Source organism: Miniopterus natalensis, chromosome 2, assembly GCF_054644295.1.
Source record: "Miniopterus natalensis isolate mMinNat1 chromosome 2, mMinNat1.hap1, whole genome shotgun sequence".
Taxonomy (NCBI): domain Eukaryota; kingdom Metazoa; phylum Chordata; class Mammalia; order Chiroptera; family Miniopteridae; genus Miniopterus; species Miniopterus natalensis.
In genome coordinates, this window is record NC_142082.1 from 8,105,597 (window position 1) to 8,121,535 (window position 15,939).

At 44.1% G+C, this 15,939-nt stretch overlaps 1 protein-coding gene across 3 annotated transcripts in view; it reads right to left on the reverse strand.

Moving 5' to 3' along the window:
- Positions 1–3,342: 3,342 nt before the first annotated feature.
- The window catches only part of PDLIM3 (PDZ and LIM domain 3), a 29,555-nt gene continuing 16,958 nt past the window's right edge, over positions 3,343–15,939 (reverse strand). The window contains exons 4-8 of one of the 3 annotated variants that reach the window (XM_016211303.2): positions 14,714–14,781; positions 8,964–9,227; positions 7,237–7,361; positions 5,537–5,648; positions 3,343–4,301 (exon numbers count right to left, since the gene is read on the reverse strand). In XM_016211303.2, coding sequence (XP_016066789.2) covers positions 4,112–4,301; positions 5,537–5,648; positions 7,237–7,361; positions 8,964–9,227; positions 14,714–14,781 — 759 coding nt within the window. In that variant the 3' untranslated portion in view covers positions 3,343–4,111. Of the gene's footprint in view, positions 4,302–5,536; positions 5,649–7,236; positions 7,362–8,963; positions 9,228–14,713; positions 14,782–15,094; positions 15,283–15,939 lie in introns of all 3 variants that reach the window. The other 2 variants (XM_016211305.2, XM_016211304.2) reach the window with 2 other exon arrangements.

The following is a 15,939-nucleotide window of genomic DNA, read 5'->3' on the forward strand; positions in this document are numbered from 1 at the left end:
TGGACCACTGAGAGCCTCATAGGCTCTTGGTGCTGGTGAGCACTCAGGTCTTCAGTGCCTAGAAATCTGGGTCAGTGATGTTTGGAAAAATTTGGCACGAATATGCATTACACTTGCCTGGCCCACCTGTCACTGTTCCTGCTCCTGTGACACTGACAGGTTCATTATCCATTTCAAAGCAGTAAACAAAGTTTAGAATCAAGATGCTTATACTGGGGGATGTTAAATTTCCTCCCTTCCTAATGTAATTAGACTCCCAGTATTTAAGCTTTTGGTGAAATATTCTTGCTTATACTTAATGGTGTTGAGAATTGCAGAATTATATGAAAAAAGGTTATTTTCCAGATTTATATGGGATACAATTGGCACATGGGAAGGTTAGGAACTTTTCAAATAGTCTGTAACTTTCTGGTTCTGAAACTGGGGTTTTGCCCAAATCAGTTTAATGTTTTCCCCCATAACATTTACAGTTTTATGAGATAGGATAATATTTCATCTAAATTTTACAAAAGCATAGAGGTGAATATAGCTAATGCCAGAGCTGAAAGTTCCTAATATGACATCACATGTCACCAGTACAAACTCCCCAGTGCACGGGAACTGCTTCCCTTTCATTCGGTCTCATGTCAGATTGACAGTGGGAGATGCTTTCTCTGGTCACACATGGCAGTCAGTCCAACGGCTGCCCTAAAAGGGTCTGATTTTTCTTTGTGAGGTTCATTGCTAAAGGACAGAATTAAATTCTGTACTGCCAATTTAAAATAATCCGTGAGTCACAAAATTTCAAAATCCTCAAATAGTAGCCCCTCCTACAGAATGCACTGTCACCTGTTGACTCACAGCTGCAGATTCAAGAATCCGGAACCAATTCAAGAGCACGGCACCCAAACAAGCCTGCCCAGTCTATTCTTAGCAGTGTATCACCCGACTACAATACTTCTGGGTTTCTTAGTTTCAGAAGAGCTTTTCTTAATCCTGAGATCACAAGGCTGTCATTAATCAGAGCTGAGATCTATAGTATATGCAACAATAACCAAACAGCTCCTGGTATCTAACAGTTTGGGCATTTGTCCTAAGCCTGGTGCTTTGGTCAGAGAAAGGGGCCTATGTGCTGGCGACTCAGGAAGTCCTGAGTGGGTTGTGGACCTCCGACAGCTCAAAGACTTGATCCCAACGCAAACACCTCCACACCAGCCCTCTTGAAGTTTCTTCTAGTGTTCATTTTCACCTGATGACATCTAGGCAGGAGGATGAACCCCACTACTCACCAAGGCGAGCCACTAGCTCTGGCTCTTAGGAAGCTGATTGCCACTTTAAGAAGACATTAATAGCCCTGGCCAGTATTGCTCAGTGGTTAGAGTGCCAGCCCTCAGACTGAAGGGTCGAGGGTTCAAGTCCTGGTGAAGCGCACGTACCTTGGTCGCAGGTTCAATCCCCAGCCCCGGTCCACGCCAGTCGGGGTGGGTCTAGGGAGGCAACCAGTCAATGTGTCTCTCTCACATCATTGTTCTTTCTCTCTCTTTTTCTCTCTCTCCTTCCCTCCCTCACTTCCTCTCTCTCTAAAGGTCAGTGGAAAAATTATCCTTGAATGAAGATTAAAAAGAAGACTCATTAATAGCGGTATGGTGGGGACACTGGGAAGTGGAGTTGCTCTAACTCCGAGGCCTTTGGTGTGCTACAGGGATGGACACAGAGAGATCAAGGTGGCTCGGGCAGGAAGAGATGCAGGGCAGGGATATTTTCAGGACAGTATGGAGTGTCTGAGCGGGTTTGCAAGCCGAGAAGAGCGAGCGGTGGCAGAGAGAGATCGAGTGGGAAACTGAGCTGGAAAGAGAACTTGAGGAACATCACTTGAGGACAGGATCGGGACCAAGGAGACAGAGGGTTAAGAGCCTCTTTGACGCGAAGCTTTTGCATTCTGGGGCGATGATACAGGCTTCCCTCCCTCTGAGGAGACTGAGCAATGGGAGTGAACGCCTTTCTCCCCAGCTGGGCGCCTGCCGGGGTCAAATAAGTGCCCTGATTGCAAGTTTACTGAGGGTGCGCAGGTGACTGCTTTTCTCACAAGTCTGTCATTCGGGCTTCATCTAACCCCTCTTCAGTGGGGTGCCCTACTCTCCACTGGGCTTCCTGACTCCAGGTTGGAGATGCTGGTGCACCCCCTCCGAGTACTACCTGGCAGACTGGGAAGTGCCCGGGCAGTGTTACAGTGCAGGGCAGAGGGGGGACACCTTGGGGTAACAGCTTCTCCTCGAGCCTCCTTGTAGGAACTCGGCCTTTACCCTCTAGTCCAGAAATGCTGGTTGGGCTGCCGTCAATTCCCCCACCTTTTCAAGATTCCAGAGGGAAAGGTGGGTTGGTTTTCAGTTTTCTCCACTGCTGCTTTGGAGTTTAACTTTCTCAGGTTTTCTAGGTCAGTAGCTTCCAAACTTTTAAGTTTGTATCTTTCCCAGAGCAAAATACTTTAACAACTGAACCAAAAATGTAATGTATTTTGGATCCATTCATTTCTTTTATGTCAGAGTCTTTTATATATTTTATCTTAGTAATTCTGTTAAGGAATTTATGTTTGGGTGCAGGGGTTCCAGTTGCAATCTCGAGGGCCTAGAGTGGCCAGACAGGTGTTCTGGCTCCTCTCACTGGATCAAAACCCTGGACAGGTCAGGGTCAGGAATATTAGTTAAGTTTGGGAGAATCTGGGAGCAGTATGACTTGTGCCTTACTACTTCTCATTGCGGGCAATAGGAGAAAACTCGCTCCAGGCTCGTACACAGCAGCTGCCGTAGACGAGAGGTGATGAAGTCATGAGACAGGGCACCTGAGACAGTCCCCACCTCCCCACCCTGCTGGTTCCCCATGCTTTGTCCTTGGTGGGGACAGTTTCAGACGTTCCCCCGTGTCCCCAGTGAGGAACATGGGAAATAGGTGAGACATGCAGGTCAGGGGCATTGTCCTAGCACCACCTTAGGAGAGAAAAGGTGACGGAGCAGAGCCAGGGGCCAGAACTCCCCTGGAGTTCATGTCTGACTCCAGCAAAGGCCAAGTTGACGCTTTTGGAAGTGTTGGTAGAGATGGGGTTATTGCTTAGTCCCAACTATGCTGAGAAAACAGACCATGAGGGAAACCAATGACTTAGGCAGTGGCTGCAAGCAGGACCCCAGGCGTCCAGCAGCCCCTCACTTCCTCAGGAGGTCCCCTAAACTGTCTCCTCTTGGAGATGCTATCTTGGGGAGGAAGAGGAGGTGGCGGTCAATCTTTGAGCACAAAGAAACAGACTCGATGGAGTCTGCACCTTGAATTCGACTGAATATGTGAAAGAGACATTTAAAATGAAAGAGACAATTTCACAGCAAAAGAAATGATTTTAATCTGAAAGAGGCTGCATGACCTTTAACTAGCAAATTGAAGTGCCCCTCCTATCAGCAGAAACTGTGGGCACCTAAGAAAGAATAAATGAGTAATAAAAGTGGAAGAAGCCACGTTTTCTTAAAATACCCGGGTTGTTAGTGTATGTACGACTGGGCCCTCTCACTGGAATGTTGATTTTAGCTGAATTCACCGAGCGCCGCTTCATCAGGTATTTTAAAAATGTTTTTTGTGTTTCTTACGTACGTTGCATCCAGCAGCATGATTGTTGCGCATGAAACTAGAGAAATCCAGGGACTTTCTCCCTGACATGCACTTTAATCGTTAAAGCAGGCAACAGACAACTGCAGGGCGTGTTAGAATACAAGGGCATCATTTGGCATTTACGACAACTGCAAAACCAACTTGCTAAGGAAAGACCATTAGACTCCCCCAAACAGCGTGATGTTTACATGTTTGACGGTCAAAATAGGAACTGAAATTGTGGAGTAGGACATACAAAAAATGATTGGTTTAAATGTCGTCAAATTACTGCTAGCCCCAAAGAGAAAAAGAGTTGCAAAACACGAATGCACGTTTGTGCCTCAGCGGCACTCGCCTCCCATGCCCTCGCCTCAGTGCGCGATAAGATAAACATCTACAGGCCTTGGTTTTAGCTTTGGACTCGGCAGTTTGCTACACTTCTGCCCAGGGTCCTTAGGGTCTTCCTGTGTAAGTGCGCGTGCGTGCCCGGGCTGCACAAGCCTTAAGCTTTGGGGTAGAGGGTGACTGTGTCGTAGCCCTCCGGGGGCCTCGTGCGGGCCCGGGCGTGGGTTTCGCAGTACAGCTCCCCCTCCACGAAGAAGTAGCCCTTTTGCTTGAGGTTGAGGCTGCAGTCAGCGCACACGAAGCACTCGGGGTGCCGGTACTTATCCCGCGCCTTCACCACGGCCCCGCTGGGGAGGAAACCGAGAGCAAGTCAGAATGACAAAGCCCAGAGCCTGGTGCCCGGGCCACACGCACAGCTAAGGCAGGTGGCCCCCGTTTCGCATCCGGGAAGCTAGAGCCTCCAGCTGTATAAAGGGGCACAGCGGTGACGCTGATGTAATTGTCAGGGGGATGCAGTCAGCCAGAATAAACCATCACATGTCTGTCTCCGGTGGGAATATTTTTCGATGTTCAAGCAAGTCACCGACTTAAAAACTATAGGTTCTAACTTCATGATCTCTCCCCACTGTCTCTGTGAAAGAGGGAGACGATTCTGCGGAGGGAGAGGGTTCTGACTTTGGCCCGGGTTGCTGTCAACACACCGACAAGGCCCTCTGACTGCTCTGTGTGTTGGTGGCCCAGCCTCTGTTCTGCGGAGCACAGAAAAAACAGCTCAAAGGGCAGAGGTGGCATTCACACAGCCGAGGACGCGGCTCTACTGTCAGGACAGTGTGCCGCCGTTTAGGAGCAATAACTGCTTTTGCTACGGTCACCAGCTGCCCATTTTAGGAGGCCCTCTCCACGCCTGGGCTTCCCGTCCCGCCTGCTTCTCTCTCGCCCCCTTTGCTCGGACCAGGCTTACCTCCCGCTGCCCCCCGGGATGGGATAGACGCTGGGTAAGTGGACCGATGGTGCCTCCCTGCGGGAGCTGATGGTAGCAGGACAGGAAAAGGGGTGGGAGAGGGGCCCTGTGGCACTTGCGGCGGGGGATGGAGATGACCTGGTTCCCTGGAAGATCTGAGCCAGCGAGTCTGGGTATTCAAACATAAAGGGCCTTGAAAAGGAAGCTGGGACTCTATTTTTAAAAATTGCGTTGGGATGTCTGTGCGACTTAAGAAACTGGGGAGAGATCATGCGTTTTGATGAACAACCTGATGACCATCCTATTTGTTTCCCTGGGTTTATACAGAAAAGGAAATACTCCGAGTTTGAAGCTTAACAAAGGGGCGCTTCTTGAATGGAAGTTTTGATTCTTGGAACTTATTTTAAAAATATACTCTGGGCATTTTTTTTCCATGAGAAAAATCTGAAATTATAAGTCAAGATTGCTGACTCATATTATATGCCTATTTTAGGGTATATCTACGGAATTCTGGTCAAAATGTGCTAAGTGAGGTGGAGGTTGCATTTCAGGTCAGTGAATAGAGATGGAGAGCTGCTACCCAGGCGAACAGGGAACTGCTGGGTTAAAAGTGAAACTTACACAATGCCACTCCCGCATTTGTCACAGAGCGGCATCTTCTGCCCGCTGCCAGCGCCGCCGTGGGCTTTCGTAACCGGAGCTCTCACGCTCCGAGTTCCAGAGGGACGGTCATCTGAAAAACAAAGTGTTTCCATTTACGGCAAGGGAACAGCTGGCTCCAATTTGTGCTCCGCTTCTATTTTAAGGTGTGCACTTTAACCTAAGGAATTCTTAAGTTGCACCGTAGTATCATTTTGGGTCGCTCGGAAACAGGGCCTTGCAAAACAGAATTAGTTACCAAGCTTTGTTGTCATAGGGAGCTGTTAGAAAATGTTCAGAGGAGCAGAGAGCATGTTGCTTTTTTTTTTTATTGTGGCGAAATATACTTAATATAAAATCGACCATCTTAATCGTTGTTAGGGTATAATTCAGTGGCATTAAGTGCATTCTCGATGTTATAAAATTACTGCCTATATGCATTTTTTAGAAATCTTTACCATCTCGAACAGAAACTTTGTGCCGATGAAACAGTGACTGCCCTTTGCCCTCCCCTCCCAGACCATGGTAACCTCCATGTCCGTCCTGTCTCCATGACTTGCCTGTCCTAGGTACCTCATACTCGCAGAAACGGAATCATACAATATTTGTCCTTTTAGGCCTAGCTTATTCCACTTAGAGTGTCTTAAAGGTTCATCCGTGTTGCGCCCTGTGTCAGAACCTGATTCCTTTTTTAGGGTGAATCATGTTCCACTGCATGCCTGCCCCACAGCTTGTTAATTCATCCATCCATGGACGCTGGGGCTGTTTCCACGCTTCGGCTGCTGTGCATCACGCTGCTGTGAACATGGCACAAGTGCCTTTACACGGCTGTTCAGCTGAGCCCCCCCCTCGCTTCTCTTGGTGTGTGTACGCCTGGGGGGGGCTTGCCGGGTCGGATGGGGCCTCTATGGCAACCTTTTCAGGAGCTGCCGTGCAGGGGCTACACCATTTTACGTTCCTATCAGCGGTGTACAAGGGTCCTCATCTCTCCGCATCCTCACAACACTTTTTTCCCTTTATTTTTGAAAATAGCCACCCTAAGGGGGCATTTTGCACTTTCGAGCGGCTTTGAAAGGACAGTCTATATCTTGGGGAGGGGGGAAACGTTGGTAAGAGTATGAGCCCTGAAGGCAACAGGAGCAGGCTGCAGACCCAGCTCTGCTGCTTTCTGGCTGGGTGACTTGGGACAAATCTACCCGCTCTGTGCCTCAGTTTCTCATTTGTGAAACAGGGAAAATGCTAGCTCCTGCCTCATGGAGTTATTGTGAGGATTAAGTGATCATGCATGCAAAGTATGTAGCACAGAATTGGGAACACACTAAGGGTTCATGACGTTGTTTTTAAATTTTGATGATGATACCCTGGAGTATGGGGAAGCTGAGAAATTTTGCAGTGTCCACTTAAAACTATTTAAAATTTGTCAGCTCAGATAGCCCTTGACTACTGTGGATGGGATTTGTGTTTGGTGCCCTTTCTATCAAGTTGGTGGCTACCTGGGGACACGTCCTGGAAGCTCCTCTCCTAAACCAGGCACCACCCAAATCCTCTGCACAAAGAGTCATTGGACTTCTGAATAAAATCAATATTTAGACTTTGATTCCCAGTCTGTGTGCCGTCCTCCCCTCCCCAACCTTGCAACAGGCTCTGCCAATAACTGGCCACAGACGTTCACGGCGACTCACCGTCGTTAACTAATTCCTGGAGCACCCTGAAGGAGCCTGACTGGCGAGGCTGAGTAGGCTCGTCCCGGTTGTCGTGGAGCATCCGGTACACGTCCGACTGGGGGGGCACCGAGGCTGTGGGTTCACTGAAAATACACGGCAGGCAAGGCGGCGTCAGGGGCACTCAAGGCAGCGACGTGCGCGACGCCACAGACATCAACAAACAGTCATCACTCATCTGCAGCAACTCCTGAGAGGAGATGCAGGATTTTCCAGTTAATCTCTATTATAGGTCAAATACACTGTTTATTCGCATGGCTGCCTTAAAAATGTCATTCCTTACCCTCGGGCCCACATCAGCGCTTCTCCATTTGGCAAAATACTATGGAGGGCAACTAAGATGTGACTGTTAGGGAACAGTAATTTAAAAGACCTGCGTCTGCTGGATATATAATTGTAAACAGGAACAAAATAAACGTTTTTCTCAGCAAAAAAGGCAACATGCACATGAGAGAAAGTGCAGGAGTGAGCCCAGTTCCATTATTCTTAGTCATAAAGTTGTCATTAAATTCAGATTCATTTCTGATACGAAACTAAAAGTATGTGGTTTAATTTTGTTTTTAAGATTAATTTGCTTTGTTAATTTCTGGAAACAACAAAGGTATCATTTTGCTGGTAAATTGAAGGAATTCAAATTGCCAATGTTTGGAAACACATAATGTAGGAACTTTCACGTATTTGTGAGTTACGTATTTGACTACACTGCTTTTTGTAGCCACATTATAATTCATTTACAACAATAAAAGCTTTATTTTAATAAACTTTCTACAAATATATTCATGATAAGCAAAGAAAATGCCGCAATAAAACTACGTGTCAGGCACTAAATGCTCTATTATTTTATGTCATTTAATGGCATTACCTAGAAAAGGTAGTTACTATCTGCATATAATTTTATTACCTATATCATATGTGGAAATAATTATCTTATGTATCTGAATTTCCTTACAAAATGGCTTCAAGATACATTATGCTATTATTATCTTACTGTATTCATCCCAAGAGATAGCTTTGGATATTGTTACATAGCACACTTAAGCATTATACTACTTTAGTTTATAAAAAATGGTTCTGTAATATTGAAAAAAATAATATTTTCTTATAATAAATTTTTAATTGAAAATATTTGATGGCAAAAGTACATTGAACAAATACTTATAATAAAGAAGAAATTAATCAAAATAGAGACCCTTGGAAATTAAATATGCACATTAATAGCTTAAACCCTTATTCATGGCAGAAATTTTAAATGGAAAAATAATGACCTCTCCCCAAGATGCCATTGGAAGAGAAGTATCACCTCTTTTAAAACCCCTCCGACCTCCCATCCCTTCCCAATTTTTGACCCGCAAAGGAGAAACAGAGAGTACACTAGACTCTTAATCACTTTTGAGAAGTATTGTACCAGACATTTGTAAAGAACATTGTGGCTTTTCAAAACGCATATACATTTGGTCCTTCCATGATTTCAGTTTATTACGATCCATCACATAAAGCTCTACTCAGTTCATTCTTCAAATCACCTTTATCCTTAGGCCTAGATATTTGCAATAGATCCTCAGTGTTTTTTCTTTAAAGCTTTTCACATAACTTTCTTGCAATCAAGACAATGTTAAAAGACACCCGTGACGTTGACATTGCCCATGTGTTTAGTTAGTATGCCCGTGGTTCAAAAAGACTCGCATTACCTCATTGAGGGTGCTTCCCCTAGAGCTGTTGAAACCTGACCCTGAAGTGTTTCCATAATATTGTCATCTGAGTACAACTGCATAGGTGTATTAAACTGGGCATGTACAATCTTCACCCCGGGAAGTTCCATTTCCAAAGGAATGTTAGGGGCCATCTTAGCAGCAACTTTCAAGTCCCCTGGGCAAATGGTACTAACAGTACTGACAGAAGAAGGGGTGCTACGTCCGCTGCTACAGTCAATACCGGACGGAGTACTGCATCCACTGTGTTAATGACCACGCGACACAGGGATGGCCCAGGAGCCAGAGGAACCAGACAGGAGAACACAGAAAACAAGGACAGAGAGGTTAAAAGGCATTGAAGACAAAAAGTGAGAAGTGAATTAAATATCAAATTAAAACAAACTTTCTGGCTAAAAAAAAAATTTTTTTTTTTTTAAAATAGGGAGGACATTTAAAAATTCATGATTGAGAAAAATTTCACAAGATTAAAAGGGACAGGTGATGTTGCATTTCTTGGCTCTGTTCTACCAGGCGATCTGTAAGTCAAAGGCCAACGTAAACAAGTTGTATATAAAGTAGAAAAGATGTGACCACACTCACTTTTTAAAAATAGGCCAGATCATTTTAAACTTGACAATATCACAGACAAATGGTGCAGGGAAATTGCATTGGCTGGGTATCCTTTTACATTTCTGAGATTCAATATTTAAAATTAAAAGATTAATGAATGATCCATGCAAATAGGAACTGGATATGCTGCGTGAAGGTCCATTAAATATTTAGTCTAGAAATTTCAAAATAAATACGCTTCAGAAATGCAGTTGAGTTTACTTGAGTAGTAATTAGAGACATGTAGGTTATGTGATAAAGATTATGTTTTAAGGTTACTTTGTAAATGTTTTATTTTGACTATTTTAACTTTTTCTACTTTCATTTTTTAATTTTGTGAGGAATATGCTTTTAAAAATTGTTCAGTGATTTAATACAGGCTCTAGAACAGCCAACAAATGCTTGTCACCTTGATATATTAATGTTTAGAGAGCAAGTAAGGTGATTTCGGACTCTTTGGATGCTACCTTGGGGTAAGATATGCCTCTTTTATACTCCACTATTTCATGCAAACTTTTGAAAACACACATATTCATGCATATTTATCATTTCCTTTTACAGACAAGTTGAGGGGCTTTCCTATTAAAACATCAGAAAGGCCAGTCATGCAATTTTCAGAATGGCTGGGGAGAGCTCATGTTCTCTATGAAGCCGGGTAGGAGGCTGGTCACAGCCGACACACCAAGAACCAAAACGCCAGGTTTCTACGTGCATTTTACGTGCGTCATGACAAATGCATTTTAAGAGAAAATGTACAATACTGAGATTTTTTTTTTTTTTTTTTTTAAAAAGCACAGACAGTTAAGACACAGCCAAAAGAAATATTAGTATTAATGTAAACTCTGTCATGCCTGCAGGTGAGTGTTGCTGCAAACTCAAGACAGAAAACAATTTATATGGTGCGTTCGTCTCAACGGCAGTATTCTCTTAGGGCTCAAGTAGGACCCTTCTCTGTGTTTACTCTCTGGGGCTACTAATGCCAACCTCAGCCCCATACAGAGAGCACAAACCGAAAGGATTCAGGGCCCTGATTTTGTTGACTTCATCAATGTCACAGCCTGATTAGTCTCTACAACCCGTGTCACTAATGGAATAATTTTTTTTTTTTGGTCTTGTGTTATCCAGTTCAACCACCCGCAGAGCCTAAATGGGGCAGGTGAATATGGACCTGCTCCTTCACTCCTTGGCTTGAAAGCCTGTTTAAAACACAACTTGTGAACTGGGCGATCACATACCAAAATGTCAAATGCCCTATTCGCCGTTTCTGTAGGTTCAACACTACACTGGCTCCTGAAATCGACTTTTTAGAAAAAATCGAAGGAACATTTCAGTTGTACTGCAGTTGAGTCAGGGTCAAGTGATTTGATCTAAGCGTAATGAAGCTTATTAGATTAGGGATTTGAAACACTTAAGTCAAACCTTGGAAGATGTGGGCTTAAAATAGTGAACCTTTCCAACAAGCATTTATAACTGCTCTGATCTTACTGTGTGCCAGGCATGGTGCTAGATAGTGGACAAACTAGGATCAGTTCAGAACTTATAGACAGACCTCTTTTTATAGTTGTAGTTAGCAATCTTTTTCTGTTTTCAGTGTTCTCTATACATGCATGTATATGTATATCACTTTATTGAAGCAAAGATTGTGCTCTATTTCCTAGTTTATTCTTTTTAAGGGCCCCTGCCTATTGATTAGATAGGAAATAAACTCTAAGCAAACAAGAATTAGTTTTTTATGAATTTCTGGGACAATTTAAAAAGATCTCTTGAGCTGATGCTTTAAAAAAAAGTTTTGGCCCTCGCCAGTGTGGCTCAGTTGGTTGGGTATTTTCTATGAACCAGAAGGTTGCCGGTTTGATTGCCAGTCAGGACACATCAAGCCTGGGTGGCAGGCTTGATAGGCAAGAGGTGGCCCATTGATGTCTTGCTCTCACATCGATGTTTCTCTCTCTCTCCTTCCCCTTTCTCTCTCTCTCAAAATCAATAAAATATCTTTAAAAAAAGTTTTTTGGACTCCAGTCACTGAATATCATCATGGGTCACCATGACCTATTCCTGTGACTTGGAAAGGTACTTGCTAACAAGTTTTCTTGACGTTGACTTACTGACTTGGCAAGACCACCTGTAAGGTTGATGATACACCCAGTTACTTTACTCCTGGATAGGTCGTTAGAGAACGGATTTCTCTGGTGTGTATACAGACTTTCTGGGATGTGCTTCTGGAAGCAACTTGTCCAAAACCCTTCACAGGATTGTATTTAATCTTTTGGATCTATAAAATACCTTGCATATATTTTTAATGATATCGTTGGCTTTAAAAATGTACATGTTTGCATATGAAAATACTGGCTTTTTAATATCTTTCAATAATGATGAAATAATTAAGAACCATAACTAGTAGTAAGACCTTAGGGCAGTGATTTTCAACCTTTTCCCTCTCATGGCACATAAACTAATTACTAAAATTCTGCGGCATACCAAAAAATATATATATTTTGCCAATCTCACGAAAAAATAAAATAGGTACAATTTTGACTCATTCATGCCAATGGCTATTGTCGTGTTGGCTGTTGTCATTTTTCTATTTGACAATCTCAGGGAAAAGAGGTCAGTGCCCCTGACTAAAGAGTCAGGTACTGCATGTTTTAAAGAGTTTTGTGGGTCTCTTGTGGCATACCCATTGAAAATTGCTGCCCTGGGGGGAGATGAACATACCAACAATTTGGCATCTCCAACTTACTTGTGATTAAAAAGTTGGTCATTAATGGTGTAGCTGTAGCTTGGTATGTAGCCACTCAAATTCCACCTTGATGAAGGACCATTTGGAGAGAAGAAGGAATTCAGAAGCTAGAGCAAACAGTGAGGGGCCACAGGAAGAAAGGAAGGAAGCAGAGGTGCTTTCACAGTTCTTTCCGATTTGTGTACTGGCACCTGGTTTTTTTTAAGCAAATCTCTCATCCCTGTTTCTCCTCTCACCCTTTCCAAATTCAGCTATATTGAAAGGCATCTAACAATGATAGAATTATGAAGGACTTGTTATTATCACCATACTTGAATTAAAACGAAAACACAGGGTGGGGCAAACATAGGTTTACAGTTGTTCCTATGGAAAATAATCCAATAATTAATTAATAAATAATACAAGAATGAGCTCTGTGTTTCACCTGCTCACAACTGTAAACCTACTCTTGCCCCACCCTATATAAAAGAAGGGCCTCGTGTACCTGAATCTCTCCGACTTTCCCTGAATTTTTGTAAAATCAAATGTCACTGGTTTTTAGCAAAGGCAAGATATGTGTTACTCCAACCTATAATTTTGCTTAGGCCTCTTGCAGTCCTGTAGCTCAAGGTGGTGGACTTGTTATGCTAACCTCAAAAAAATGCAAGAAGATTAGGTTAACTGTGTTTCTTCAGGAGGACGCATATACAGATTGGGGCGAAATAGGTCTGCAGTTGTTTGTATGGAAAGATAATAGAATAATTAATAGTCATACAAGAATAAACTCACAACTGTAAACCTACTTTTGCCCCACCCTTATATTTATTCAACAGTAAAAGAGCATTTTAACTCTTAATTGGGTGCTGTTATATTATCAGGAGTGGAGTTGGGAAAGCTGTCGAGTGTGGAGAAATAGGGAAAAGACACAGAAGAAAATGGAGTGGGAACAAGGGGACAAACAAGCAGGAGTGAGGGAGGGATCATAGCTCCTGGTTCTTCTTGCTGCTCAGGAAATATCAGGCGCCCTCCACATCTGGCTCCTTTATCTAGTGAACATTTACTGCAGATTTGCTCTGTGCCAGCTGCATTTGTAAGTGGCGGGCTGTAGTCATGTCCTTCCCTTCTAGTGGGGAAAGATGTATTTTGTAGTAACCGCCTTGTTAGCATCTTTCTCCTGCTCTTTCTGAGTCTGATATCACGAGGTTGTCTGGCTTATTTTGAAGCAATCCTGTGCTCCTGACTCTAGCTTCTGGAAAGATCTGCACATGGACATCACATATACGTGATGATTGACCATCCACAGCGGGCGTGATAACCTCAGATGTCTCCGGGGGCCAGGAGGGTCGCACATGTAGGAAAATGAACCAGGAATCACGCACTTAGAGTGATGGGCATTTATCTGGACAAGCTGGAGAATAGATGTTCCATCTTAAAGGCACTTACCCAAGTTCATTTAAACAGTCGGAGTGTTAAATAAAACACTGTCTGTGGATGAATCCACCTGTGGCCCACTGGTTTGGGAATCCTGATATAGATCATTAGTCAATGTTCTAACCTGCCAGGATCAATGCCACCTAATCACCCACTTCCTTCCTCTGGGCTGACTGGTGTAGCTGAGGTCGGAGTAATGGGTTTGCCATTCCCTGATGTGGCAACACAGGGCATTCATTTCTTCCCTCGGAGGTTGGAGGTCAGTTTCTAGAGAAGATTCTGAGAAGGGTCATCTGAAGATGATCTGTTTCTCTGACTGACAGCACTGAAGTTGCTCACTAGTCCAGTGCGTGCACAGTTTTCCATGAGGGTAACCAATCTGTGCCCCTCCCCCCAACTCTGTCTTTATTACTTATTTCCCCCCAGGTGGAAAAGTTCCTTCCAAGTGCCCTCTCTTCCTTTGCAAGTGTCCCTAAGAATGCAAATTGATGTTTACCTTAGGGCTAGAGTGAGTGGGGCTGCCCGGCAGGCTCTGACCCGGGTGAGATGCAGGTGCTGAGGGGGTGATGAGAGTCTGTCTAACATGGAAAGCGACACCGGCGTCCGCATCTGTGGCCCACCTGCTTGCTTACTCCTGCCGGGAGGGCTGGTTCCCATTTTTGTTCCTGCTGGCTGGCCTTCCTGAGCCGGATAGGGTGCATCTGCCTGCCTCAGAGGTCACTGTGTTCTGGATGGGATCCCCAGGGGTGTTAGTTATAAATATATGTGGTGACTGCTCAACATTTCAAGGTCTGTAATCCTGTCAGTGTTCACTCTTGGAGACGGAGGTTAGTTGGCTCTATACTCTGCTGAGCTTGTTTCCTTTGCTTTTGAAATAAGCTTCAAAATGGAAAAACTCACTCCAAACACCCAACAGTTACTTTTCCGGGGCATTAGTGGGGTTTGTTAAAGAAGCATGCACTCCAAACTCCACAATCTCAGAGCGTATGACCTGCTTCGGCCTGGGATTATGAAAGGTTTGGGCCGAATATTGTGCTTGTGTTCAAAGTAGTTCACATCCTGCGGAAACAAAGGGTTAAAACGTCCCTCAGTGGAAGCCTGGTCGGTAGTTTCAGATAAAAGTAACTGTACAGAGCGGGTTATTTACCACCAGACAGTGACATGACTAAGGTGGTGAAGGGACCAGAGCTGTCCCTTCCCTTTAACCAGCTGGCCACTGAATGTCCAGGGACCAGCGACTGCAACCACGGTCTAGATGCTTGTCTTTAAAACAAAGATCTGATCGCGCCTTCGGGAAAGTAAACGTGAAACAGCAAGAGCTGGACTTCTGAAAGGAAAAGACACCGGGCCGGAGCCGGAGGCCGGTACTTACTTTTGAGGTGAGCTGGGAATGAGACCCCGCAGCTGTCCGTGAAGCGCGTCTCGTATATTGCTAGTTGAATAGAGCCCAATGGGTGAGTTATAGGAGGCGCTCACTACCTGTCTTTTGTCATCAATGTTTGCCGCTGCAACAAAAGGCTGGGCCCTTCTGTTGTGCGTGGTACCAATGGGTTTGAACTCCTGTACAATGGCAGACAGAATACACAGAGCCACACAATGCACAACGAGTGGTTAGCGAGCAGACCACCAGCGTCTCCGCTGTTAGTCAAGGCTTCTTTCCCCCTACAAGATTAATGCAAGGTTAAAGAGGAGTTAGGAGTAAACATTTCTGCATTTTCCATGGAGTTTACGTGTGCTGTATTTACCCACCAAACGTTAAGGTGCAAAGGAATTGACCTTACTTATAGACTGTTATAAAATAATTCAAACATTGCATCTTTTTGTGTCCCCTGCTGACTTCTAATACCCACAGCTTTTAGAAAATTCTCGTGCAGCCCATTTGAATAGGGAAATTTTGCGTGAGAAATGAGATTTTCAGCTTAGAAACACTATTCTACTTAACATTTTCTCAAGGAGACTTACGTTGGCTTTATCTTCTATTAATATTTCAATAACGTGTCCCCCGTTTTAGGAAACGAAGGAATAAAGTGGTCAGAGCGGGAGTGAGCATTTGTGAATAACTATTCTGAACCATTTTCACTAAGCCAAGGAAAAGTTCTGTTTTTTCTTCATACCCACAACAAAACCCCCAAATTCTTAATGTGGGTTAAGTTATAACTTAAGTTTAGAAAAAATAGTAATTAAAGGACTTGTTTTTTATGAAAGCAGGAGTAACAT